Raw genomic sequence first — 27,128 nt, 5'->3', positions numbered from 1 at the left:
AGGAGATCATAGATAGATACACATCATCACCATCATTATACATCACTATATCTTTATATCTCCCTTATACCTCTTTATTTCTATAACATTGCTCATGTACATGTTGTATTACCCTACTACTCAATGGGAAGGAATTGTTTTGCTTTTTGCCTTCATATTCCAAGTGTCTTAATAGGCTTTTCTTTATTAAATTTATCTCCAGAATAAGAGTAAAAGCTGCTTGAGAAAGTTCTGGGACTTATGAAGGGCACAATCTTATTAGTTTTGCTGATACATGAATGACTTTGGTTAATGTATTGAATTAACATTTAAGGTGCAGCTTCATCCTATAAGGATAGGTCTGTAGTAGCTACCTTTTCTTAAAGGAAAATTAGGAAAGACCACCATGAAATAGGCAGTTACTCTGATGGAGAAAAGCCCTTGGATAATAAAATATTATCATTTCAAGACAAGGTTGGGGGCAGGGATAACCCCATCACAAGCATCATGCAATTACAGCTATGCTGGGAGTTTGATGGAGAAGATGCTTATTGTTAGCTCACATCAGTGAATTTTAACAAGTGGTTAGGAAGTAGGGAATAGTAGGTTCTGATGACAGTATGTCCAAAAAAAAAACCCTAATTTTTACCTAAAAACAACTTAGCATAGTTTCTTGTGCCTGGGAACTTGACATCCTTGGCTAATACATCTATTGAACTAAACAAATACCTAGAGAACAGAAAGAAGAAGCAGACTTGGGACCAAAAGGTGTATACTGGGTCAACTGGGGAAGCAAAACCTTTCCAAACACAAAAGGTGAAAGTCAATTGAAGACTGAGAGGACTTGAAGAGTACATTTTCCCCCCTCTCTTTATTTTTCTTGCCTTTTTTTTTCAGAATGTGGATAATGTCAAAATATATTTTGCATGACTTCCTATGTATAATGAGTATCATATTTCTTGCCTTCTCCATGAGTAAGAGAGGAGTAAAGAATTTGGAACTGAAAATAAAAATAAAATTTTAAATGAGAAAGAAAAAAGCTTAGGTAAAGATCTCAGTATCCTTCATTAAGGGCTTCCAATTTTTTTAATGTGATATTTTTATATTTCTAATGAATGGGTTCAAACTCTTCATTTAGAAAATTCTGTTTCCAAATTTTTTAAATGTGCAGATAATGAAGTGATTTTGGAAAAAACACTTCCAGCAACAAAAGCCTAATTAAAAAACTATAATAATGAAACAATTATTATATCTTCATGCTATCATTAGCTAATATCTGAAGGAACAGCATGTACTTAGAGCAAAATTCATTATTAAGAATAGTGAACATGTATTAAATCATCCAAAAACTCTTGGTAATTTTGACTCTGGCCAGGTTCTTTTCACATCTGATTTTACCTCATGATGTGCCTGATAAGGAGTTTGTACTAGAAAAAGAAGTGTCAACCCTGACATTTTCTTGTTTAATTGTGCTCATGTTATTAAAATATTATCATTAATAAGGGGTTTCTTTGCATGAATATTTTAGTCATTTTCTGAAGGCTAGTTTGTTAAAACCCTTATATAAAGTATGAGTTCATTGAGAGAAGGCATTGCCATTCTTTTCTATTTCTATAACTAATATATAAAAGAGTACTTTGTACATAGTTAGTGCTTCAGGGCCAGCTGGGTGGCTCAGTGGATTGAGAGATAGCCCTAGAGACAAAAAGTCCTAGGTTCAAATACAGCCTCAGACACTTCCTAGCTGTGTGACCCTGGGCAAGTCACTTAATCCCCATTGCCTAGCCCTTACCATTCTTCTGTCTTGGAGACAATACAAAGTATTGATTTCCAAGATGGAAGGTAAGGGTTTAAAAATTAAATAGATAAATGCTTTATTCATTCATCTAGTATGTCCACTTAACTAGACATATATAAACAACAATATGTTACAATATGATATATTTAAAGCAAATAAATGAGTCAAGATAAGTCTATCAATCTCTGTGAAACTTCCTTTTTCTAAGAATATTTCATGTATCATATATGATGTATGACTACCTGATTTTTAAACTGAATATTGGGTCAGCATCAAGCTGCATACTAAATATCAATAAAGTTTAATGAAAATGTTTGGAAGAAAAGGCTGGATATGGGATGTGGATTTGTATAGTATAGACTTTCAGGTGGGAAAAATAGTCAACATTAAGAAAGGTGAACAACCAATAGTATATATTTTAAAATATCTTTACAAGTTCAGTGCTCACAAACGGACATTGGAAAGATATATAGTACGTGCTTGCCTATGTAATTAAATTCTCCTCAGGCATAGATTTGTAGATGACCCCTGCCCACAAAAAATACATAACCCAGGAGGATATCATGACATTGAATATCCTGATCCAAAAAAATCCTAGCAGCTAAAATTTTGAGCTGAATCCAATGATATCAAATTCAATAAGGGATAAATATAAAATCTAATCCTCAGGTTAAAAAAAAAGGATATCTTGCAAGGAATCTTGTGCTAGATGGATAGCTCCAAGATGGTGGTGTGTCTATAAAAAATCTGGGGTTTAGTCAACTACAAGACTGATTCACCCCACTTCAACATGGTGGCTCTCTGCCCCTATAGCTCATCATATTTATTCCAGACCAAATATAGGCATCATTCAACTTTAGTCAAGTATTCTAGAAATAAAAAGTTAAATTCATTTGCCTAGAACCTGAAGATTTGTCTAATCATTATCTTTTATATTTAAATTGTTAAATACAAAAATATTATGGGATATAAGTTTATGGAACTATCATCACTTTCTTATAATTTTCTAGTAAAGTTTAATCAGATGTCTCTCATCTTGAAACACAATAAAAAATTTATTCCACAGATTCCCAAAATCTCTATTCCTAGACTTCTATTCAGTGAACTGTTTTGAGCCAGTGTCTGTCCAAATCCTTAATTCTGAACCCCCACCTGACGATTCTGCCTGGCCGTGAAATCAAAGCAAAAATAATTTAAATAAAACAAAAGGTAAGGTAAATAATAAAGAATTAAAAATTAATATTTCTTAATTCAACCAATCAGTAATATTCAATAAACATTTATTCATCACCTACTATGTGCTAGGCAACATGCTGGCAACATTTGAGAATACAAAAAAGAGATAAAAGTCCCTGCCCTCAAGGAGCTCATCACTTAATGTAACTATAATAATTAATGTCAGTTATTTAATTCCAATTTCTCACCAATAGAGTGGGAGAGGAATGCATCAGTTCAAACTCCTGACAGAAGCATCAGAGACCAATGCCTAAATAGATTTATTTCTCTGTAACTTTGCTTTCCAACTCAAGTACATCCAGAGATTTACTTCTCAGGAATTGGAACTTTAGGACATTTGATGCAGGATCACAACTCCTAAAGTCTCTTCCTATCATTGTAATCTTTATCTCAGCCATCTACTTCCCCTCTCCTTCTCTTTCTCCCTCTCTCTTCCCCCGCCCCCAAACCACACTGGGGAAAGTTACAATGTGGAAGGGACACCTGTATTTACCTTCTCTTTTTCAATGCTTTTTAACAGAATGTTCTCGACTGTTTCATGCTGGTGGTGCCAGGTTGGTACTATGTGGCAAGAATTGGGAGAAGCTAGAAATCTTGTATGATGCACTTATTAGTGTGGCAGACCCAAGCAAGGTAAGGCTTTCATTCATTTGTTCATTCATTTAATGAGCATTTTCCCATGACTACTTGGTGTGAGGTACTATCCTAAGTGCTAGAAACACAAAAACAAAAATAAAATTATCTTTGCCTTTCAATACCATACATGGTACTGGAGAGAAACACTTAAGAAGTTAAGTCAACTGTAAACTATTCAAAAAATAAATACAATGTAAGGATAATGGTATTAACAACAAGCTGGTTCAGGAAGTGAGTCACAAAGAATATAGTATTTAAGTTAAACTTAAACTTGAGAATTCTCAGAAAAGAAATTAGTGCACTCCTACACATTTTGTGTAAAGGAATAGAGGTGGGGCATTAAATGTCCCATATGAGAAGAAGCAAAAAGAACAGTTTGGCTAAAGAAACAAGTAAATGAAAGGAAATAATATAAGATCAGATAAGAGTTGAAGTTGGGTTGTGAAAAGGCTTAAGGATCTGATATAGTAGTTTATATTTTATCCTGGAAGCAAAAGGGACACACTAGAGCTTCTTGAGCAGTGATGTAACATAGATCTGTACTTTAGGGATTTTAATTTGGCAACTGTATGGAGAATAGATTGGAGAGAGAGAAACTGGAACCTGAGAAACCAACCAAGAGACTACAAAAATAATCCTAGTGTTGGTAGCCTGAACTAGAGTGAGTCAATAAGCTTAAATTAAGTTAATTCTAAAAAGCAAAAAATTGTCATGAGACTTAATAAACTATAAAGCAGAAGTATACCATTAGCATGACATATGATGAAGTATTTGTCTAATCAGCTTCTTTAAAAGTCCAGCCATTCTCTGGACATAAGCCTATCTCCTAGATAGGAATGCTGATTTTATCTTTTTTGGTTTGTTCATCAGACATTTACACCAAAGCTTGTTCTCTTGGATCTCTCAGACATCAGCTGTGTCCAGGATGTAGCTAAAGAAATCTTAGATTGCTATGGCTGTGTAGATATTCTTATTAACAATGCAAGCATGAAACTGAAAGGCCCTGCACAGAATATCTCCCTGGAGCTTGACAAAAAGATTATGGATGTCAACTACTTTGGACCTATCACATTGACCAAAGGTATTGTGGCTTAGACCTTTTTACCAAGAATCCTTTGCCTTTGATTCCCAGGAAATAGCTCTTTCTGTTAAATACCTTGATGACCATACACTTCCTTCTTCCTTTGATTTCAGTTTACAGAGTGATGAGAAAGATTTTAATCTAGTATTTGAAAATACCAGATGCACATATTCAGTGTGTAGAAAGGGTTAGAATTAAAGAGAATCAGGGTCTTGTCCCTGCCACTAGCTTGCTATCACTTTTCTCCATCTCTAAAATTAAAAGATTGGAGTAGCTATCTTCAGCCTTCATGTTGTGATTTTTCATTCATTCATTCATTCATTCATTCAATAAACATTTTTAAATGTCTATTATGGGCAACAATCTACATATGGAAGAAAATTAAGAAAAATCCTCTGCCCTTATGGAGCTAACTTTCTAGCAGAGCTAATATAATACATATCATCATTCCATGTAATTTTCATATGCATATACATCAAAGATCTCTATTTTTTTTTCACTGGAAACCTCATCTACAAAACCTATCACATTCCATCTATAATTGAGTAGACTAGTCTTAAAGAATTAATAAAGGTTCAAAGAGGGGTGTCCATGGTGGCACTGCTATTTAGCATTAGGAGATGAGATTTTGACATATGTCTTCCTCGTCCAGAGGTCATCTTACTCTCTGTCATACTGATACTAATGGTATGGAATATTAAATGTAATTAGTATGAACAAACCAGAGGAATAAAAATAAATATGGAAAAAATTTTTGAAATCATAAAATACAAAAACACACAAAAAAACCAGAACTAAAACAGAAGATATGCCAACTTATGGCCATATTAGGAGAAAATGAATTGGAATAAGTGGACAAAGAATCCTGATGAATCCTAAGACAGAACTGGAAAGGTATTATGATATTTTTTGCATTGAAATTCATGTGCTTAAATTTAAAAAGTTGTATTCTTATTTAAATTGTAGTGTTCATATTTAACATTACATTAAAAGAAAAAAGATTATTCTTGGCAGAGAAAAAAAAAAACAAAATTAAGGTTGTGTAATTATTTCTTCTCTCCATTTTCCATTATCACGATCTCATCTAATCTCCTTGATCTTTCCTCCAACGTAGCTTTAAAACAAGTTTTAAGTTATTATTCTTAGTATTCCCCACCAGCCTCAGCTCCATCTAAACTTTAGCAGTTCTAACATTATTCTTATAGGACTGACACATTCATCTTCTGATAGCCTCTCCTGCTTCTAGCTTCTGTAGAAGTAGCTAGGTGGAACTTTGGATAGAGTATAAGACCTAGAGGCTGGAAGAACCAAGTTTAAACCCTGCTTCAGAAACTTAACTAGTAATGTGACTCTGGACAAGTCCGTTAGCCTCTTTGTGCCTTAGTTTCTTTAAAATGAGAATTTGGAGAATGGAAATAACTATAGTTGCAACATAATAATAGACACAGGGTTGTTGTGAGGATCAAGGAAGTTAACATATATAAAGTACTTTATAAACCTTAAAGCCCTTTTTTTTTTCATTTTTATTATCTGTCTTTTAAATATCTGAGTTGATTGATGAGTTTCTTCCAAATATACTGGTCCCTTTAGACCAGTGATAGCGAACCTTTTAGAGATGGAGTTCCAGGCCCTGCCTCACCCCACCTCCCAGACTGAGTGCTGTGCCCACTCCCCCAGAGACTGCATGCCATGCCTCACACACAAGTACTCCCATTGGGCTGCTAGGCAGAGGGGTGGGTGAATTTAGGAATTTCCTCAGCAAGTTTAAAGAGGGGGAAGGGAGTAGCCTGAGTGTTTTGCTGCCCTCTAGCTCTGCCACCTGTGAGCCACCCACCTTAACCCCTGTGCACTCCCATTGGGATGCTGGACAGAGGGGCAGGGATGTGAAAAAATGTCATCAGTGGAGAGAGGGAAGGGAGCAACTCTGCCCAAACCCTCTGCTTTTCTAGTAATGAACTCTGGAGATGGGGGGTGGGGATGGGAAAGGAGGGTGGACAAGTGCTCACAGAAAGTGCTCTGTGTGCCATTTTTGGCACCCGTGCCATAGGTTTGCCATCACTGCCTTAAGCAATTCCATATTTTCTGTTTTATTTAATTTGTGCCTTCAGAACTTCATTCTGAAGTGTAGTATCCCTCTTGGACTGATTTCCTTCCTAACAACCATAAAAATCAGCTGGCATGGTGGCCCGTGTCTCTGATACTGGAGATGTCTGACATAGGGAGTTCTGAGACATAGGCAGTGATGGCAAACCTTTTAGAGACCAAGTGCCCAAACTGCAACCCCACACCACATGTGAGCCTCCCACCTTAGCCCAAACAGGGGTGGGTGATGAAAGAAATGACCTCAGATGCATGTAGAGAGGATGAAGGGAGCAGCCCCCTCCAGTACACTCCAGAACACATGCCATAGGTTTGCCAACACAGGACTAAAGCTATTCAGATGTCCTTGCTAAATCTAGCATCAATATGGTGAGCCCCCTGGGAGCAGAGGACCATCAGGCTGTCTAAGGAGAAATAAAATCTTCTACCCCAACCAATATTTGAATTCACCTATAAGTAGCTCCAAACTGGGAGAAATGAGAAGGCCCAGTCTCAAAACAAATAATGACAATAACAGCTTATATTTATATGGATTTTTAAATATAAAGAAAGCACTTTAAATACATGATCTCATCTTATGAGGACAAGATTACTAAATTAGTGAACAAAAGGAAATATTACCTAGATTTTACAAAACTTCGGATGAAGAATCTCCTACTATTCTTATAAGAAATATGGGGAGATATAGATTAGATGATAAAATCAAATAGATTCAGAACTAGTTGAATGACTAGTCTTAATAGTTGTTAATGGCTCTGTGTCAATATGTCTGGAGATTTCCTTTGGAATACATGTGGGATCTGTGCTTGATCTGGTAAGGTTTAACTTTTTTAACATCAACTTGGATAAAAGCATAGTTAGTATACTCATCAAATTTGCTGGTGACAAAAAAAATGGGGAAAATAATTATACAGAGAATGACAGGACAAGGATCCAAAAGAATCTTGGCAGTCTAAGGGATTAAGCTGAAACTAATAAGATGAGCTTCAATAGGGATAAACATAAAACTTTAACCTTTGGATAAAAAAAGTCAATTTCACAAATACAAAATGAGGATACATTATTAAGTAGCCATTTATTTTTAAAAGATTTAAGTTTTAGTGGATTGCTGGTTCAATATGGGTCAGGAATACAATGAGGTAGCCAGAAAAAGCTAACTCTATTTGGGGCTACATTAAGAGAGGCATAACTTCCAAGAACAGGGAGGTGGCAATCCCATATATACTCTATACTTCATCTGATCAACACAGTTTAATAAAAATATTGACAAACTGGGGTTTATCCAAAGGAAGGCAACCAGCATACTGAAGGACCTTGAGTCCAGGCCAACTGGTTAAAGGACTGGTTAAAGGAACAACTGGTTAAAGGAACTAGGGATGTTTATTCTGAAGAATAAAAGACTCAGGAAGAATGCAAGAATTATCTTCAAATATTTTGAGTGTCATTATATAGAGGAGAGATTTTATTTTTTTCTGCTTGTTCCTAAAGGGAAGAATTAGGAGCAATGAGTAGACATTTCAGAGACCAATTTAGGTTTGACATCTTGAAAAACTTAATAATTAAATCCATCTGAATGGAATGAGCTGCCTTGAGTAATGGTGGTTTTTCCCTTCTCAGAGTTTTCAATTCTTTTCATTTATAGGTTAGACTAAAATCCTTCTGAGGTTCCTTCCAACTTCCTATTTTAATTCTATGATTATATAATTATTACACTTTATTCCCATCTGTGCACTTCATGGTCCAAACATACTACCCAACACCCTTTGTCTTTGTGCTGGCTACCCCACTCCCCATTTGGCCTTTCCTGGTCCCCAGGTCCTGGTACCTTCTATCTGGTTGCCTTGCTTCTGCTTTGTATATGTTTGGTACGCATTTATGTGTATATATATTGCCTCCCTCTTTCAAATAAGTTCCTTGAGATAAATACTATTTTGCAGATTGAATGATGCCTCCCCTCAACACTGATTGACTATCAGGCCTAGGAACCATTATTTCTCAGTCAACATAATTTTTAATAGGACCTCCTGTAGAAATAGATGGAAGTAGAAGCTACTGGGAAGAGCACAGCATACATGAAGGAGAGTAATTTGAAACAAATCTGGAAAAAATAGACAGGAGACCCACTGTGAAGGACTTTTAAAGCCAAGAAGAGAAGTGTATATTTTTTCCTAGGAGCAATAAGGAACCACTAAACTTTTCTTTTCTTCTGTATGTGGCCAAAGGGTTCATGACAAAAAAGGTTAAGAACTGCTGCCTTAAGGTGTTCCCCACTTAAGGAAGTCTCCTTCCAAGTTCATGAACCCCCTGAAATTTATCCACAAACTCATTGGTTAATTAGTTCTTTGGGGAAATGGTACAAATGGAAAAGGTGAGTGAAAGAATTTGTAAGCAAAAAATAATTCAACCATCCCACCATCATATAACTGACCACTTAATCCACTAAACTATAAAGCCAGCCAAAGCTAAAACCTACAATCACAATCTATCCAAGTTTTTGGATATTCCACTATTTTTCCATTCACTCCATTATCTCATACGCCACTAGGCCACCTCATAATCATTTCTAAGATACTTAAGAGTTTTTTGAGAAAAAAAAAGAGGAAACACCTAACTTCTTTGGGAAGATAGTATTTAAAAAAACACTTTTATTAAATACCTACTATGGACACTTTACAAACACTATCTCATTTTATCCTCACAACAGTCCTGAGAAGGAAATGCTGATATTATCACTGTACTATAAATGAGGAGGGCAGTTATGTGATAGCTGCCCAGCAGTGGATAGCATGCCCAGCCTTGAGTTAAGAAGATTCATCTTTCTGAGTTCAAATCTAGCCTCAAATACTTACCAGCTATGTGACCCCTGGGCAAGTTGTTTAACCTTGTTTGCCTCAGTTCTCAAATCTGCAAAATAAGCTGGAAAAGGAAATAGCAAACCACTCTAGTATCTCTACCAAGAAAACTCCAAATGAGATAATGAAAACTTGGACCCAATTGAAAAACAACTAATCAATTGAAAATAGATGAGGAAATGGAAGCTCACAGAGATTAATGATTTACCAGGGTCATTAGCTATTAAGTATCTGAAGCTAGATTTGAATTCAAATCTTCCTGATTCCAAGGCCAGAGCTCTATCCATTGCTCCACTTAACTGCCTTTTTTCTTTTTTTAAGCTGCCTTATATATTATTCTTATTCTTATTTATTCATATCTTATTCTTAGCCAGGAAGGAATTGTCTATTTACTCATTTGGTAACTATAATGAGGACATTTATTTCAGTGCACTGATGTTTCTGTATTTTCCAGCCCTACTTCCCAACATGATCTCCCGAAGAACAGGCCAGATTGTATTGGTCAGTAACATTCAGGGGAGATTTGGAATTCCACTTCGAACTGCATGTAAGTTGCTAACCCAAAATGTAGGACTGTGTGTGACTGCAAACTGAGATTTGCAGACCTAGGGGTGTCTTTTGGTCCAGAAGTCTCCAAACATTTTTGAACATGTATCCTGTCAGTAATAATGATTTGAGTTTGTACCTCCAAAATACATGTATTACTCAACTAATATATTATGTACTTTATAAAATATTTAAAATAGAGCAATTTAAAGGATGAAATGAGTATTTTAAAATAATTTAAAATTTTATTTACAAAACTACAGAAATCTTTTTATAGAATTATAAAGACCAATATAATTGAATATGCTTCATTATTTTTAAAAATCATAATACTTTATGAATCAGTGATTGGAAGATCTTCTTCTACATTCATTTTATTTTGATATTTGGTTTTAATGATTGTGATATCTGAGAAAGATTTCACAGACACATAGGTCCAAATGTAAGAAATGTATCATTGATTGTCTTTACTCAATCATGATACTATTTTTTTCAGTCACTTTCACTAATATGCAAATTTTTAGATGAAATTAGTCAAGCAAATTTCTCTTTTCCTTGATTTCAGTGCCAGGGTAGGAAGGCAGGATAGGATAGGGTCTCAGAAGATCAAGTGACAGGGCCAGAGGTCTCCCCATTCCAGATTAGGGAGAAAGGACTGAAGCAAAACAGATAGCAAGATACCCAGGAAGGGTCTGGTTTCCTGGTCATGGATGACTTTTATTTGCTTCTCAGCTATTCGATAGGTTTAAGAGGCAGAGAGATGTCTTGGAAGCAGTGTTGCAAATGTGAGAATTCTTTTCTTGACTACTTGAATTTCAGCCCCACTGATGAGAGCTCAGCACAGGTAGAGAATAATTGCCAGCCTGCTGACATATATGCCTGGGGAGGAACATTCCTGGCCAGCAATTTAGTAGAGCTTACACTGAGCAAAGACAAAAGAAAAGAGAATAGCAAAGGCAGGCAGCAGCTGCAAGGGAGTGGAACAGCTGTGCTGCACTCCTCCATTCTAATAGTTTACATTCCAGCAGACTGGGCTGCACACCAGACTTGTGGGCATTCCACTTTAGAGAGTTTTAGTCATTCATGCTTTCATTTCACAAATATTTGTCAAGAATTTATTAAAAATAAGACTCTATGTTGGGCATTATGCAGTATTCTAAGATGGATGAAACAATCCTTGCCTCTTAGGGAATTTACAATCTAGTAGTTGAGAAATTAAGAAAATATCTCTAACCTCAATCTCCTCCACTCTATTTCTGCTGATACACTCTTTATGAACAGGCCCCCATTGCTACCAGCCTAAGTCCATGAAATAGTCTTCTAGCATGCTTTCTTGTTTTCAGTCTTTCCCATCCATAATCCATCCTTCACAGAGTAAATAGAATAATCTCTTTTTTATACAGATCTAGTCAAGTCTCTCTTCTGCTTAGAAATCTTCTATGGTGCCTTATTATCTGTTGAGTAAAGTTCAAACTCCTTTGTATAGTAAAGGACTCCATAGCTTAGCACCACTCAGTCTTACCAGTCTTATTTGGCCTCATTATTCCATGTTTCTGTCAAAAGGATTCATCTATGCCCGCCATACTTTTATACCTTTGTACCTCCTTCTTAAGCCTGAAATATTATACCTTCCCTGCTGAATTCCTACCCATACTTTATTTTTAAATTTTTTATTGAAATCTTTTGTTTTACATCACCTATTTTCCAAAGATATTTCTCCCTTCCCCCTCTCAAGAGTTATCTATGTAATAAAGAACCAAAAAATAAATAAAAGTAATTAAAATCAACCAACACATCAAATGATAGTAAATATATGCATATATATGCAGTTTCACAACAATTTTTTATTCTTAACTTGATAAATGCCAAGTAAAATGAACATTTCCATCTGTAGAATAAAATAGGAAAATGAGGATTGCACATGAAATGACAAACTCCATATTATGTACAGCTTACTTTTATTTTAAAAATATATTTTTATATGTTATATAAAATATATACAATTACTTCAACTTATAATTTTCAAGGCTTTCTTGTTTGTCAATTATTCTATTTGTCCCTCCTTCCATTTTCTTCTGACCTTTAAAAAATGTTTGATTCTTTTTCTTTCTCTTTGTGTGTGTGTGTGTGTGTGTGTGTGTGTGTGTGTGTGTGTGTGTGCGCGTGTGTGTATAGGCAGTGGGGAAAAGGAGGGATCTGTCCTGACCTAGATTTTTTTTCCCTCACACTCATTCCCAACTAGAGAAATAAAAAATAAAAGATACAGAATTCTTATAACAAATATTCAAAACAAAATGTCACACTCGGGTGTGTCAGAAGAGATATGTCTTTCTGCATCTTGAGTCCATCATCTCTCAGTTGATGAATAATTCACAAGCTTCCTTATCAGTTCTCTAGAATCATGGTTGGCCATTGCATTTAGTGGAGTTTTTCAGTCTTTCAAAGTCGTTTGACTTTACAATGTTGTCGCAATTGTAGAAATTATTCTTTTGATTCTATTTATTTAACCCTGAATGAGGTTTTCATTTTGGAATTCTTTCAGGAGATGACCAGAAGGTTCTTTCAATTTTTACTTTATCCTCTGGTTCTAAAATATCTGGGCAGTTTTCTTTTATGAATTTCTTTCATAATTCCTTTTTTAACAAGATTATTATATTAATTGGTAAGGAAGATGCTTTTGATAGAGTTTGCCTAGATTTTCAGCAGAACTTTTGATGAAATAACTCATACTATTGTGATAAAGAAGATGGAAAAATGCGAATTAGCCAATAATATAGATGGAGATTATTAGGTGGATTCAAAAAAACTATTTGAATGACCAGTCTCAAAGACTGATGATTGTTAATGGTTCAGTGTCAGTGTTGGAGTAAGTTTCCATTTTTCCAATGAGGATTAGTTGCAAACTGTGCTTGGCCCTGTGGTGAAAAACATTTTTCAGGGGGACAGTTGAGTAGCTCCATGGATTGAGAGCCAGGCTTAGAGACAGGAGATCCTAGGTTCAAATTTGGCCTCAGATACTTCCCAGCTGTGTGACCCTAGACAAGTCACTTGACCACCATTGCCTAGTCCTTACCACTCTTCTACCTTAGAACCAATACACAGTATTGATTCTAAAATGGAAGGTAAGGGTTTAAAAAAGAAAAACATTTTTCAGATTTGCAAATGACATAAAGCTAGGAAGTATAATAAACTCTTCATTACAATGTCAGAATCCAAAAAGATCTTGATATGTGAGATAAATGAGCTCAAATTGATAAAAATGTACTTCATTAGGGATAAATTAAAGTCTTACACCTGAATTTTAAAAATCAGTTTCATAAACAAAAGTTAGCATGACATTATTAGGAATTAATCTAGAAAATGTCTACAGATTTTAGCTGGCTTCAAAATCAATGAGTCAACAGTGTGATACAATAGCCAAAAACCTATTGTTTAATAAACTATATTGGGGACATCTTTGTGTCTTCCCTAATACCTAGCTATGCACACAAAAGATTCATATAGTTTCATAAATTGTTGAATTTATTGAGTTTGCATCACAAGCTATTATAGTTCTAGGCAAAATACACTAAGTGCTGGAGTATCACCAGGTCTTAGATTTTGAAAAGACTTGGTGGCCTGCTAGTACAATCTGCACCTGAATGATGATTCCCTCTATATCTTATACAAGTGAATACCTAGTCTAGCTTTTACTTGAATACTTGCAGTAAGAGAAATATTTCAGTGCAGCTTGTTCTGTTTTTAAACAGCTCTAATCACCAATTATAGTACAGACAATATTGTTGTATTGGAAGAGAGGATATCATAGTGTATTGTAGTCATGGAAGACTTCATGGAGCAAATGAGTGGTCTTAAAAGATGAATAGGAGATGAAATATGACATAAGAGGGAAAAGAGAAAATATAGAAAGAATGTTGGAGTGGAGAGGAAGTATGGTGGGGAAAAGGATGAATTTAACCACATTTTCCAGAGCATCTAGTCTTTTCCTTTTTTAAAAAAGAGACTTGAAGCCCCACTAAAATGGTAACTTTTTTTACACAATGAAAAACCTCTGGGTAGAGTTTTCATTAAGTACCAAGACTCTTCTAGGGCTCAAAATTGATGTTTATTTTATGGCTCAAATGTAGAAATCAGTCCTTGTGAGCTATCTTCAAGGAATAATCTAACAACAGGGGCTAGACTTGTGATTATACTAGTGTCAGGAACTCCCTTTAGAGGAAAACTTACTGCTAATGTAGGTCAGCACTTTTTCTGCAACTTTTAACTGATTTGCTAAATGATTTGCACATGGTCATATTGGTAAGTATGTTTACTTTTTCTCACATTGAGCCGGGCCACCATGCTGTTTCCTAACCATTTCTATACCAGGATCTTATCTTTTCTTGTTCTTTTTTATGCCACTTATTAAAATATAAATTCCTCGAAGGCAAAGACTGCCTTGCTCATCAGTTCCCAAGGTTTCAACAATCTCCTCTCTGTAGATAACTCCTTGTTCTATACATTTAGCTCCACTTTGTTTTGAGAACCATGTTGCCAGTTCCTATTAAACATCTCTAACTAGGATTCCCATAAGCATTTCAAATCATACATGTCCAAAATAGATCTCATTATCTTCCCTTCCTCTCTTTCTAACATTTCTTTCTATTCGGGGCACCATCCTTCCTTCCAGTTAACCAAGTGTACAGCCTCCAAGTTGTCATCTCTTCCTTCTCCCTCTGCATTACTATCCAGTCAATGGCCAAGTCTTGTCAATTCTACCTCCAGAAGTTTCTCACATGACTAAATGTGATAAAATTTTTTCTACTCTTGGGACCCCTGTCTTTATTCAGGCCTTCATGACCTCTTGCTTGACTACTGTCAATTATTCAACAACTGAGAGATGATGGACTCAAGATGTAGAAAGACATATCTCTTCTGACACACCTGAGTGTGACATTTTGTTTTGAATATTTGTTATAAGAATTCTGTATCTTTTAAGGAAGGCCTTATGTCTTTTCTCACTTCAATGCATCTTCCACAAAGTAACTAAAGTGATATTCCTAAAGCACAGGGCCTGAATGTCACTTACTTAAGAGACTCCAGTGGGAGCCTCTTTTCTACAAAGCCCTCCAAGAAGAGATTATAAGAGATAACTCTTTTAAAATAATCATAGATAGAATAAACTGCTTGAGAGTATAGAATTTAAAAGACCCTCCGAGTATTGCTCCCTTTCCAAGCTTGTTGCTGGTTGTTCTATTGTACACCCTATATTCTGCCATACTTTCTATCTCCCATAAACAACATTATATGTCCTATCTTCATGCCATTACAAAGGCTGTCCATCACACCTACAATGCACTCCTTTTTTATTCCATCTTAGAATCTCTAGCTTCCTTTAAAGCTTCACTCAAGTGCCAACTCCTACAGGAAGCTCTTACCCTAATTCCCAGGTGGTATTGCTCTCCTTCCAGAAATCACATTGTATATGCAAGACTAGATGCTTGACTCTCCACTAAAATTAATGAAATCACAAACAATCCAGATTTTTTTTCTTTTTAAACCTTTATCTTCTGTCTTAGAACCAATACTGTGTATTAATTCCAAGGCAGAAGAGTGGTAAGGACTAGGCAATGGGATTTAAGTGACTTGCCCAGGGTCATATAGCAATAAGTGTCCAAATCTAGATTTGAACTCAGGATCTCCCATCTCTAGGCCTGGCTCTCTCTCTCCATTGAACCACCTAACTGCCCTCAGCCCAGAATTCTTGATTGAATCAATTAATCAATCAAAACTGCAAAGTAGGTATGAATGAGTAATCAGTTTAGGAGGACTGGAAGTATTTAGATCATTGAATAAAGATGGAAAATACTTTGTGATGGTCTGAAAAAAATCAGACATACTTCCTGATCTTTATGTTCCTACAAGCTGGTTCAGGACAATATAAGACCAGGTGCAAAGCTTGGATGACCCCAGGCTCATGAACACTTTAGGGAGGCAGATCCTTGCACCTGTAACAAAGAGCAATAAGGTGGGGAGGATAAGGGAAGTGACCCCAAAAGGGGTGTTACACTCCCTCCAACCCCCTCCACTGATGATATCATTGGAGGAAATGAACTATTGAGAGACAATGCATCCAACCAGGAGCTCAGAGGTAGACTGAGGAAAAACTAAACACAATGAGGAAGAGCAGCTTTAGAATTCTACAAAGGTATACAAATCCTCATAGCCTAGCAGAGCACCATCCCAAAGTAGTTCATGAGGACTCCAAGAAAGGGAGAAAAGGCTTCCTGTAACTGTGAGTTACCCCTTTGCCATATAGGTATCCTATATGTGTACCTTACCACCATTGTATAGTTTAAGTGTCCACCCTTCCCCTGGACTCTTGTAAGAATTAAGATTTTGTTATTATAGCTATATATTAAAATTATGTGGCCGCCAGGAATCAACAATTAGGTTGATTCCGTAATTAAATCAGACCCAAGTCAGCATCGAGTTGAAGAATTTATTTACAATCAGGTAGGTAAAGTAGGGATAAAGAGAAAAGGGAGGTTAGAAGTCTAATCAAATGAAACTGTAAGCCACAGGGCCCAACAGCCAGATAGGTAGAGTTTAGAATTGGCCCAGCTAGGCCAAGGAAGCCAGCCTAACTTACCCACGTGATAATACAGAGTGTAAGCTGTCTGTGGTCTCAGGAGATGCTTCTTCCTCCAGTTCCAGAAGGCAACTGCCCCCACAGGAAGTTCACTCACTTACTTAAAGAGATCATGTCTTTCATCACTTCCTGTGGTCCACCTCTAATTCAAATGGACAAATGGCAGTTTCTACATTGATTTGGACTGCCCAAAGGGCAGTCCCTTATTCTTGATTGGTTACTTATTGTCACGTGTGGGTAACTCGTCTCCCCTCCCCACTAAGGGAGGTGGGAGTGACATCATTAGCATGCCTGGGTTGAGTAGATTTTTGACTATTTATGGGATCTGGCTAATTCTATTTACACACTCTGTATATACCTGTGGATGAGTGAGCATCAGACTTTTGGAGGAAATGTTTTATATGAACCATTGTTACTGATTTTAAAAGGCCAAATAAAAATATGGCAGAATAAAGCAGAAACTCTGTACAAACAACTATTTTTCAAATGCCTCAAAACAAATTCTAGAGTAGTAGAACCAAAAAAGTATAGGGGAGGTGTGTGAGGGGGAAATTCCTGTCCAAGATAACTTAAAAAGTTGGCAAGAAAGTCTGTTTCACTGGGACAAGAAGGGAAAGCAGTACCAAGTGATTGCATATGATTATCATGGAGTACTATTCTTCTATGAAAAATGACAGGAGGGATGATTTTTTTAAACTAAGGCAAGACCCATATGAACTGATGCATAGTGAAATGAGAAGAACTGGGAGAGCATTGTGTACAATAACAGCAGTGTTGTAATGATGATCAAACTATGAAAGACTTGGGCTGCTCTGATCAATACAGTGACTCAAGGCAATTCCAAAGAACTCATGATGAAGAAATGCTACCTCCAGAAAGAGCTGATGAACTCCCTAGTACAAACTGAATTATAATTTTCTCACTTTATTTTTTCTTGCTTTATTTTTTTAGTATGGCTAATATGGAAATATATTTTTCATGATTTCCATGTACAGTTGATTTTATAGCCTTTTCCATAAGTATGGGAAGGAATAGGAGAGAGGGAGGGAATCTGGATCTTGAAATTTAAAAATAAAATATTAAAAATACTTTGCAGATGATATGATGGTCTACTTAAAAAATCCTAGAGAATCAACTAAGAAGCTTTTGAAATAATCAACAACTTTAGCAAAGTTGCAGGATACAAAATAAATGCAAATAAATCATCAGCATTTCTATATATTTCCAACATATCACAGCAGCAAGAGGTAGAAAGAGAAACACCATTTAAAATCACCCTAGACAATATAAAATACTTAGGAATCTACCTACCAAAACAAACACAGCAATTATACAAAAACAACTACAAAATACTTTCCAAACAAATAAAACTAGATCTAAACAATTGGAAAAACATTGATTGCTCATGGGTAGGACGAGCTAACATAATAAAAATGACCATTCTACCCAAATTAATTTACCTATTTAGCACCATACCTATCAAACTACCAAAAATCTTCTTTACTGAATTAGAAAAAATGATAACAAAGTTCATTTGGAACAACAAAAGATCAAGAATATCAAGAGAAATAATGAAAAAAAAATGTGAAGGAAGGGGGCCTAGCAGTTATGAGATATTAAACTATACTATAAAGCCGCAGTCATCAAAACAATATGGTACTGGCTAAGAGACAGAAGGGAGGATCAGTGGAATAGACTTGGGGTAAATGACATCAGCAAGACAGTGTATGATAAACCCAAAGAACCCAACTTTGGGGACAAAAATCCACTATTTGACAAAAACTGCTGGGAAATGTGGAAAACAATATGGGAGAGATTAGGTTTAGATCAACATCTCACACCCTACACCAAGATAAATTCAGAATGGGTGAATGACTTGAATATAAAGAGGGAAACTATAAATAAGTTAAGTGAACACAAAATAGTATAACTATCAGATCTCTGGGAAGGGAAAGATTTTAAAATCAAGCAAGAGTTAGAGAAAATTACAAAATGTAAATTAAATGGTTTTGATTATATTAAACTAAAAAGCTTTTGTACAAACAAAAACTATGCAGCCAAAATCAGAAGGGAAACAACAAATTGGGAAAAAATCTTTATAACAAAAAACTCTGACAGGGGTCTAATTACTCAAATTTACAAGGAGTTAAATCAATTGTAGAAAAAAATCAAGCCAATCCCCAATTGATAAATGGGCAAGAGCCATGAATAGGCAATTTTCAGATAAAGAAATCAAAAGTATCAATAAGCACATGAGAAAGTGTTCTAAATCTCTAATAATTAGAGAAATGCAAATCAAAACAACTCTGAGGTATCACCTCACACCTAGCAGACTGGCTAAAATGAAAGAAGGGGAGAGTAATGAATGCTGGAGGGGATGTGGCAAAATTGGGACATTAATGCATTGCTGGTGGAGTTGTGAACTGATCCAACCATTCTGGCTGGCAATTTGGAAGTATTCTCAAAGGACTATAAAAAAATGCCTACCCTTTGATCCAGCCATACCATTGTTGGGTTTGTACCCCAAAGAGATCATAGATAAACAGACTTGTATGAAAATATTTATAGCTGCGCTTTTTGTGGTGGCAAAAAACTGGAAAAGGAGGATATGTCCTTCAATTGGGGAATGGCTGAACAAATTGTGGTATATGCTGGTGTTGGAATACTATTGTGCTAAAAGGAATAATAAACTGGAGGAGTTCCAGGTGAACTGGAAAGACCTCCAGGAACTGATGCAGAGTGAAAGGAGCAGAGGCAGAAGAACACTGTACACAGAGACTGATATACTATGGTAAAATTGAATGTAATGGACTTCTGTACCAGCAGCAATGCACATTACACAGGACAGTTGTGAGGGATTTATGGTAAAGAATGCTACCCACATTCAGAGGAAGGACTGCAGGAGTGGAAACACAGAAGAAAAACAACTGCTTGAACACATGGGTTGAGGCGGACATGATTGGGGATGTAGACTGAAAACAACCACACCAATGCAACTATCAACAATTTGGAACTAGGTGTTGATCAATGACACGTTAAAACCAGTGGAAATGTGCATCGGCCATGGGTGGAGGGAGTGCGGTTGGAGGGGTGAAGGAGAAAGTAGGAGCATGAATCATGTTAAAAATGAATATTAATAAATGTTTAAAAATATTAAAAATAAATAAGCAATAATATTTTTAATTTTAAAGTTAGATTAGGACACACTGGGAAAAAAAGAATCGATGAACTATTAGACCTTTATAACATGTCATTTCCCTTGCTAAGATATGAGTAGATGTGCACAGCATTGTGAATGAAATGCTGAGAATGTTATGGATATCAATTTATTAGATAATCTAACAAAAAATAACTAATAAGTTGAGGTCATTAGTCTCTCTCAGTGACCAAAGATGCCAAATAAGGGTCAAAGGGCCTTTAAGTCCAGGTCTGTCTTCTTGATAATACATTATTGAGCTCTCCCCTGAAAAACAAAATGATATGAGCTTTTTCATAGGCTCTGGCAGCCTTCAGGTATGGCCAATTGCTCCATAATAGATAGCTGCAATCAGATTTTTACTGCCTTGGTCTCCCTTTTTTTAGAACAGGTCACCCTCAACTTTGATAAGGGGAATTGCTAGGACAAAGGGGCATATTGCTGGGGACAACTTAGTCTTATCTGGCTTCTGTTTACATAGTCAACAAAATTAAGAGTTTCTGCCCAGAGAGATGCCTCAGTAGCTGGGAGTAATTGCATTCCTCAGCTAGAATAGAAGAGTTTTCTTTTGAGATAGGCTAAGAGATGGTGGTTTTGACAAAAAAGGGTATATTAATAGATGAATAAATATCAAATTTTACATAGCATAATATTGATTTTCCTCAATAGATATATGTCAATGGGACAAAGTCTCCTTAGGGAGCATTAGATATCTCCTCTACCCTATCTCATCAAGACCTAGCCCTAGGGGGGCAATTAAGTAGCTCAGTAGATTGAGAGTCAGTCCAAGAGACAGAAAGTCCTGGGTTCAAATTTGACCTCAAACAATTTCTAGCTGTGGGACCCTGGGCAAGTCATTTAATCCCCATTGCCTAGCCCTTACACCTCTTCTGCCTCAGAATCAATCTAAAACAAAAAGTAAGGGTTAAGAAAACAAACAAACCCTAGACCTAGAAATGGATGACTTTTTTCTCTAGGTTATCTGCCCCTAAAAGACTCTCATATCATAGAAAAGAAGAAATTTGCCTTTCATATATTCATCTCTGCTTCATTTGTCTTCTAGATGCTGCTTCAAAACATGCTGCCCAGGGATTTTTTGATTGTCTCAGAGCAGAAGTGGAGGAATTTGAAGTGGTCATTAGCACTGTGAGCCCAACTTTCATCAGATCTTACCACATGTATACAGAGCCAAGGAACTGGGAAGCTTCCATCTGGAAATGTGAGATTTCTGAGTTACACAAGGAATGGGTCAAAGAAGGATGACATTAGGAACAGATCCTGGGGAAGACCTCTTGTCAGTGCACCAGGCACCCTAACATCATGACTTTTGGGAACAGCCCTTTTCTGCTGAATCCACGATTTGGGGTTGCAAATCCTCTGCCACCCACCACCTGTTTTTCTATAACAACCCCTATAATACAATACCAACATCCAAGGTGCAGGGGATCATTGGGAGGAGATCATGACTTATAGCCCAAAACGTAGATCTGGACTGGAAGACCTTGGGGAGTTCCTAGCTGTACTATAGGTCAAGAATCTAGAGGGTGTAGAGGGAGAGCAATGGACACATTGGGTCTAAGACAAGGGTTCTTAATTTGTAGTCTATGAATTTTTTTTAATTCATAAATGAATTTTAATATAATTAATTTCCTTTATAATCCTAGCTATTTTATTTTATGCAGTTAAAAACATTTATTGGGAAGGGGTATGTAAAAAGCCTATAGACTGCTTAGAGGGGGTGACAAGACCCAGAAAAGATTAAGAATGGTGGGTCCAACATGAGTCCTCTCTTGTCTAGGTTCACAAAGTTCCTAGAATGCTTGAGGTACTACAAAACTACTTCATTCTCCCAGAGTCATGTCATAAGACTTAGAGCCAGAAGGAACTTGATCATCTTGTGTGCTTGTCATTACCACAAGTGCTTAGGAGTCAAGATTAGAGTCAGAGGACTTGAGTTCAGATCCTGGTTTCTGACTCCTCAAGTAGCTGGAGACCCCAGGTTCTAGTCCTGTTCCTGCCACTCAGTTATTATGAAACCTTGAGTAAATCACCTACTCTCTGGGTCTTAGTTCCATCATCTATGAAATGAGTGACTTGCATTGTATTTTTTTTAACTCCTACATTCTGTCTTAAAATCAATATTTGTATTGGTTTCAAGGCAGAAGAGCAGTAATGACTAGGCAACAGGGGTTAAATGACTTGCCCAGGGTCACAGAGGTAAGAAGTGTCTCAGGCCAGATTTGAACCCAGGACCTCCCTTCTCTAGGCCTGGTTCTCAATCCACTGAGCTACCTAGCTGTCCCACTGTGCTTTATTATTTTTTAAGTTATTTCCTACTTTTTTATAGTTCTTTAAAGCCCAAGGTTTCGGAAGATTATTGTTGCATTGGACCAATTCCCATTCCTTCAGTGTTCTGTCAATTATTCCTTCTTAAAAATCAATAATTTATTGCTTTAAGTGGAATTCTTCATTCTGCCTTTGACCTCCTTGGGATATGACCTATCTTAGGATAAAAAACTGACATTTCAGTCACTTTTTTTATATAAATCCAAACTGTTTTCTAGAAAGTTTAGACCATCTCAAGGAATACCTGTCTTCCTGTAGTCTCACCAACATTGACTTATTTTTTGTCAGTTTTGCCAATTTGCTGAGTGTGAATTGAAAACTTAGAATGGTTTCAATTTGCATTTTCTTATTATTAGTTATTTATTCCTTCTCCTTGATCTCCCAGTCTTTTTTAGGAAGTTTGCCTATGGGGTACACCCTGTGGAAGTAGCTGAAGAAGTGATGAAGACAATAAGACGAAAGAAGCAGGAGGTTTTCATAGCCAACCCCATCCCCAAGGCTGCCATCTACATTCGCACCTTTTTTCCAGAATTCTTTTTTGCTGTGGTGGCCTGTGGAGTCAAGGAGAAATTAAGTGTCCCAGAGGACAGGTAACATGATGATAACATGATGGAAATAAACTGTTTTCTGACAGGAATTAAGTGGTCAGTTGTGATTTAGCATAGAAGTTGCCCTAAATATAAGGGCATCTTTATATTTCTCAACCCAGGCCTAGCAGAAGACACTGGCCTCTGTAGGTAATGATAGATATAGCACTAACAAAGAGATTTTTTTGGTTCTACTTGGTTTAATTCCATAGGTTATTGAAGATAGTGCTGCACAACAAGGACAGAAACCTTGACCCTCCTCTCCCCCAAGTCCTAAAGGCTGACTACCCAAAAAAGGGTGCCTTCGGTGTACCCACTTCATGGGGAAACAGATAATTCACCCCAAACCAAACAAGGAAATATACTTAATTCACATGAAACAAAACTTTTAGAAGGTAGTCCAAATAAGCTATCAAATTCAACTAAGATAATAATTTCTGCCTCAAATTTGGCAATATTCCATCATGTCTCCAACTACCATAAGATTTTTAATACAGCTCTCAAAAGAAAATGTAATTTATTTAACCTCAATTAAGAAAGTCTCTATTTAGGTTCCCATCTAGTGCTTTATCCTAGTATGGCAGTGACTCTGAGTTCTGGAAAACTATTCTAAACAGCTTTGGCAGATCCTTCCATTAGAAAGGTAATGAGTAAAAGCCCAGTAACTCTGCTTCTGTCATCCAAGAAACAGACCCACTAAATGCAAAGAGCTAAAATGACTGGCCTAAGTGGGTCAACCAGTAAATCAAGCCAATAAGTAATGAATATGTTCTAGGTACTGTATGCAAACACAAGCAAAAAGAAAGTGAGTCCTTACCACAAGGAATTTACATTCTTTCTTATTTTTTCACAATATTTTTTCAGATCCAAATTCTCTCCCTCACACCTCCACCAGTGAGAAAACAAGAAAAACAAAACCCCTTAAAAACATGTATAGTCAAATAAAATTAATCCCTGCATGTAGCCACCTCCCCTGCCCCATTGAAAAAAAAAGAAAAGAAAAGAAAACCCAAACACACAAACCATATTCAGCTCTGAGTCCACCACCTCTATCTGGAAATGGATAGCATGTTTCATCATGAGTTCTCTTGAATTGAAATTGGTTCCATTGGCTTGATCAGAGTTAGTAAGTCACTCAAGAGGCTTATATTTTAATGGAGTAAGGAAATACCTAAGAGTGAACAGAAAACCAAGAATGCAGGGGGTGGGGCCATGGAGCAAAAATGAGGAACAAAAAAGAGGCCATAGAGGGGAAGGGATTTTCCAAGGTGAACAAACTGATGATACATGGTGAAGTTCAAAGAGTCAAGAACAGAGCTGGGAGAGAAGTGAAGAAATGATCAGAGGACTAGTTTCACACTTTCTCAAAACAGAAGTTCAAGGAGAAACTCACCAGTTAGAATCATCACCAGATGATGAATTTTGTCAGTCACAGAAACTAAAAAAGTGCTGATTGTGGCATGGAAGGAATAAAGGAATACTAAAAATAATTTAATCCAACCACTTTATTTTTATTTCATAAGTAAATTCACACTCTGGAATGTAAAATGATTTGCCTGAAGACACACTGCTAACTTTTGGTTTGAATTCAGGTCCTCTGGTTTCAAATCTATTGTTCTTTCTATGAAGTTCTAATCATGGAGGTATGCCATATCTTAGATAGATTTGGCTAAAAGTACATAGGACCAGAGGTTCTTCGACATTTGGTTGACACCACAAGCCTGGATCAATCTGAAGTCTAAGAGGAGAAAGTCAACAAGAATGTACTAGTGAATAGGCTTGGTGAGCTCTGTTATAGTACAATGATTATTTGTTCTCTGCTCTCTTTGATAATGCCTGCTTTGTGGGAAGTGGTTCTGGATCCAAAGGTACAGAACCCAAAAAAAGGGCAGAGATCCTAGTGGAGCAGAACCATTAGTACTGGACTCTCTATGAGATTCTCATACAAGAAAATAAGCTAGGCTTTGCACTTTCATTAAAGGTGGGTTAAGGGCGTGTGCAAAGGGAGTTTCAAAGATTAGGTACTTCCATGGTAATACCCAATTTTTATTCATTTCCTCTCTTAAGCTTGAATTATTTCTTCTCTCTATAGCAACACCTCTGCCATCTAGCTGCTAGCTCCCTGGAACCTCTCAGTGAATTGACATCTGTCTCTTATGGCCAAATCCTTGGGAATTAAGCCAACTATACCTTGTATTTGCCTGACTGGCTCAGAATCACAAAACCAAAAAGATCTCAAAGTCATCTTGTCCAACCTCTACTTTACAATATAATCTGACATCCCTCCTTCATTTGATTACTTCTAGTAAGCAAGAACCCCTCCCTTATAAAACAAGCATATTCTACTCTGGAATAGATGTAACCAATTGTTAGAAAGTTTTTTCCTATATCAAGCCAAAATCTGCCTTTTCTGTTATTTCCATCTGTTGCTCCTAGAAGAAGCAAAAAAGGAGATTTGGAGGAATCAAGAATTGTGAAGAACAAAAAATGAGATCTTGGGAGGAGTAGGGCTAAGACAAGTCTGGAAAAAGTTAGAGATTTATAAATGAGGGCCAAACTCAAGAAGAAAGTAGAATATTCTCACCAGGAAAGGAGAACTCAAGATGAAGTGGAAAACAGTAGGACACAAGAATAAGTTAACAACCCAAGAATAAGAAGTGAAGAGAAAGAAGAAAAATAAAGAATGAGAAGGAATCAAAAGGGAAGTTTCAAGGAGAGGGAGATAAGGTTTGGACAAATTTACCAGTAAGTAGTAAAAATCTTTGCTTAAAACCTCATGTAAATCATTTAAGGACCTCTACTGAACTTTTGTACAATGTGATTAAGAAACTTCACCTTACATCGAGCCTAAATTTGCCTCTTTATAATTAGAATTTTATTCAACAAACATTTATTGAGCACATATTATGGGCAAGGCACTGTGCAAGGCACTGGAACTCCAAACAGCAATGACGACAACCCAAAAATGAAATTATCTCTGATCTCAAGGATTTTGCATGGACTTTCCTGGTTCTGTCTTTTGAGTCTAAACAGCATAAAACCAATTCCTATTTCAGATGAAAACTCTTCCAATACTAGAAGACAGACATATTCCCCCATCTTCTCTTCTCCAGGTTATACCTTACCAGTTCTTTTATCAGTTCTCAAAAGCACTTTACAAACCCGGTTGCTCTCCTCTGAATGTTCTCCAATTTGCCAATGTCCTTCCTAAAATGTGGTACCCATACAATATTCCAGATGTGATCTAACCAGAACAGAGTACAGCAACACTATTAACTCAAAGATATAAACAATGTGCTATAAAATCCATTTGCTATTTTTCATGCCTTATCATACTGATTACTCTTTTCAGCTTTGTGGTCCACTAAAAACAGATCTCTTTTTCAACAAACCACTAACCATATTTTACTCCTTCCTGTAATTGTGAAATTAATGGTTTAAACCTAAATTAGGACTTAAATACCATCTTAATGAATACTAGCCAAATGTGATAGTCTATGGAGATTATTTTCTGATTCTGTCTCTAATTCCCATCATATTAGCTATGAGCTTTGGGTCGCCCACAAATTTAATTGTAATGTCACATAAACACTGATAAGTGTTAAATAGTACATATCAAGGCTAGAATGCCATGTTCCTCCACTAAAACTCCCCCTCTAATTTGATATCAAGCCTTTGGGTCCAGTCATTCATCCAGGTCTGAATCTTTGTAATTATATCCTGTCAAACTTATATTACAAGCATAGTAAAAGAAATGTTATTAAATGTTTTGCTAAAACCTTAGGTATATAATTCTTCTAATCTAACACACTATTAACCCTATACAAAAGAGAAATGAAATAACACTATGATATATTCTTTTTTTTAAAACCTTACCTTCCATCTTGGAGTCAATACTGTGTATTGGCTTCAAGGCAGAAGAGTGGTAAGGGTAGGCAATGGGGGTCAAGTGACTTACCCAGGATCACACAGCTGGGAAGTGTCTAAGGTCAGATTTGAACCTAGGACCTCCCATCTCTAGGCCTGGCTCTCAATCCACGGAACTACCCAGCTGCCCCCACCCACCCATTATGATATATTCTTGATAAAGCCATGTTTCCATGGATACCTGGTTTTTCTCTCATAGCAAAACCACTAACA

General features: G+C 36.5%; 1 protein-coding gene across 1 annotated transcript in view; it reads left to right on the top strand.

The window, feature by feature from the left end:
• Positions 1-26,703, top strand: part of DHRS7C (dehydrogenase/reductase 7C) — a 44,863-nt gene extending 18,160 nt beyond the window's left edge. The window contains exons 3-8 of the mRNA XM_044672380.1: positions 3,534-3,646; positions 4,520-4,730; positions 10,137-10,229; positions 21,119-21,274; positions 22,787-22,991; positions 25,081-26,703. Coding sequence (XP_044528315.1) covers positions 3,534-3,646; positions 4,520-4,730; positions 10,137-10,229; positions 21,119-21,274; positions 22,787-22,991; positions 25,081-25,099 — 797 coding nt within the window. The 3' untranslated portion in view covers positions 25,100-26,703. The remainder of the gene's footprint in view (positions 1-3,533; positions 3,647-4,519; positions 4,731-10,136; positions 10,230-21,118; positions 21,275-22,786; positions 22,992-25,080) is intronic.
• The last annotated feature ends 425 nt before the right edge of the window (positions 26,704-27,128 follow it).

The sequence above is a fragment of the Gracilinanus agilis genome, chromosome 4, assembly GCF_016433145.1.
Source record: "Gracilinanus agilis isolate LMUSP501 chromosome 4, AgileGrace, whole genome shotgun sequence".
In the NCBI taxonomy this organism is placed as follows: domain Eukaryota; kingdom Metazoa; phylum Chordata; class Mammalia; order Didelphimorphia; family Didelphidae; genus Gracilinanus; species Gracilinanus agilis.
Note: the sequence above shows the minus strand (reverse complement) of the source record. Positions and strands in the feature narration are given on the sequence as shown.